At 36.1% G+C, this 2,296-nt stretch overlaps 1 protein-coding gene across 1 annotated transcript in view; it reads right to left on the bottom strand.

Annotated features, from left to right (window-relative positions):
• Window positions 1-2,296, bottom strand: part of plpp4 (phospholipid phosphatase 4) — a gene marked incomplete at its 5' end in the record, with an annotated part of 57,218 nt that overhangs the window by 44,032 nt on the left and 10,890 nt on the right. The window contains one exon of the mRNA XM_015396568.1: window positions 1,195-1,285. Within this exon, the coding sequence (XP_015252054.1) occupies window positions 1,195-1,285 (91 nt within the window). The remainder of the gene's footprint in view (window positions 1-1,194; window positions 1,286-2,296) is intronic.

The following is a 2,296-nucleotide window of genomic DNA, read 5'->3' as shown; positions in this document are numbered from 1 at the left end:
ATCTCATTTCACTCGTTCTTTAAGTGCATTCTTGTGGGAAATATTACCTTGAAAGGACTTCATTATATTCCGACTCAGTAATAAATGTATAATTAAGCAGCATGACTTCTGAATGATCCATTTTTATCAGACAAATTTTTCAAATGTTTTCCTTTGTACCCCAAAGTATAATAAAGACTGAAGAATCTTGGAAGAAAATGATGGAAATATATCAGTAGAAGTAAATATGCATTCCAATCCAAGTTAAACATACTAAGTACATTTTTTTTTATATCTGTCTTTGCCTGTAATCTGAATTTTGATTGTTATATAGAAGAACAGTTCAAGGCACCACATTTCCAAGAATAATTATTGAAAAAACGATTATGTTTGTGTTTTAAAAATCAAAATTTTAAGAAAAAAAAATGTCCAAGCTGACCAATTTCTGTCCAATTTTTCCGTCTCGTTATGGTGTTTTTTTTTGCAGTGCCTTCCTCGGTTCTCACATCTTGTTGAAACCTGTCAGGAATACAGTATAGCCTACTCTTGTAATTCTTTGTTCCCATGAGTTCCCTCTGCTTCTCACACATCTTGTAGAAGTCCTTCTCTGCAGGCAGTAAGGGGCCTGTTAAATCCTCACTGCAGTGTAATCTCTGCTGCACTGAGCCACCTCTCTTTCCACCTGATTCATCACTGTGTATCTCTTTAATTGGATTTGTGTTAAACTTCCTTAATGCCTTACAGCTCCAATGCCTTTTCTGGCACTCAACCTCAAGGGAAAGTAGCAGGACGAAATTTGCTTAAGTGATCATGATTGAGAATGAAAGAAAATGCTTTAAATGAATAATCAGTAAATAGATTTTATGTGATTAAGAATAATATCCATGATAGCATATCGACTAAAACAGAAGGTCACTGCATTTAAAGATTAGCACCATTAAACCAAATGAAATACTTATATATGGCCAGTTTGCTCCAGGCAAAAAGGACGGAAAAGATATTGAGCTGCAAAAACTTTAATGAAAGAAATCTTTTTAATGTTAGGGCATAAAATATTGCGTTGGAAGACTTTTCGTATTATACATACTCTGTCAGTATAATAGGCCAAACCATTCATATCCCAAGAATTGCATATCGAAATAATCCTGCTTTCTTACAACTGTCACAAAAATGATTTTCTGTCACAAAACAATTCAAGGAAAGATCTCTACGCACCCAAACAAGCCTCCTTGATCTCTGTCTTGTCCGTCCGCTGAATAATCTTTACGACAAAAATCACCGCCAGTGGCGTAAGGAAGGAAATTGCCTGTAAAAAGCAGAAAAAAAATCATTTAAAACATAAAATGGTAGTAATTACAGAGATATTAGAGATACAGGGGATCCGTTTCACAGATTAACTTTCGGAGCACTCCAGCATTAACTTGAGACCTCAACCTTAACCTAACATCCTATTTTATTGTTCACTGAGTCCCTTTGCCAGTATTAAGAGTTTTTCCATCTAATTTGATGGGAGACTGGAGTATCCTCAGCTCAGAGGTAAAAGTTTATGCTGTAGACTTTGTTAAGGATATACCTGTTTTATTCTGCTCTAGTTACAGGTAATTTAGATTTAGACTTCAAATCCTTGTGGGATTAACAGGGACATTTTGATGTTTATTGCAAATAAAATGCAAGCTGAGCACTTATAATAAAAGATGGAATTGACATGTTTGCATACATGGGTTCCTGTTTGTATCCGAAATCATCCATGAATCGAATAAGATAGAATAGAATGAAACAGAATAGAATAGAATGTCTAACAATGGGGAAACAGTGGTGGACCTTAAAAGTGTATAAAGAAAAATAACATAAAAAGTTGCAAGGTTAAAAAAGTAAACAAAATAAAATACTGTACTGTACAGTCTTTTTACAAATATAGACAGCTGTAGACGTTTGTACAGTAGGGGATATTTGAAAATAGCACCAATACCAGAGATGTGCCAAATGACAGCAGCATGTCATTTAAGTAACCAAGACTAAAACCGTGCAAAATCAGAATGAATGTAACAACTTATTTGAGGTTGTTGAGAACAGTGGTGGTTCTAGAGCCTTCCAGCTGCTGGGAGGAAGGATCTATGATAACACCCCTGGTGCATTTAGGGTGCAGCAGTCTGTCAGTGAAGGAGCTCTCCAGTTCAGCACCAGCTTCATGCATGGGGTGGGATCCTTTTGTTTCCCACCTCCTGCACTGAGTCTAGACCAGTGATTCTTAAAGGAATAGTACACCCAAAACATGATTAGCCTTCATTTTCTACTCACCCCCATGCTGAACAACACT

The sequence above is a fragment of the Cyprinodon variegatus genome, unplaced genomic scaffold (genome assembly GCF_000732505.1).
Source record: "Cyprinodon variegatus isolate N-32 unplaced genomic scaffold, C_variegatus-1.0 Scaffold806, whole genome shotgun sequence".
In the NCBI taxonomy this organism is placed as follows: Eukaryota; Metazoa; Chordata; class Actinopteri; order Cyprinodontiformes; family Cyprinodontidae; genus Cyprinodon; species Cyprinodon variegatus.
The sequence above is the reverse complement of the archived record's forward strand: the minus strand, read 5'-3'. Positions and strand labels throughout refer to the sequence as shown.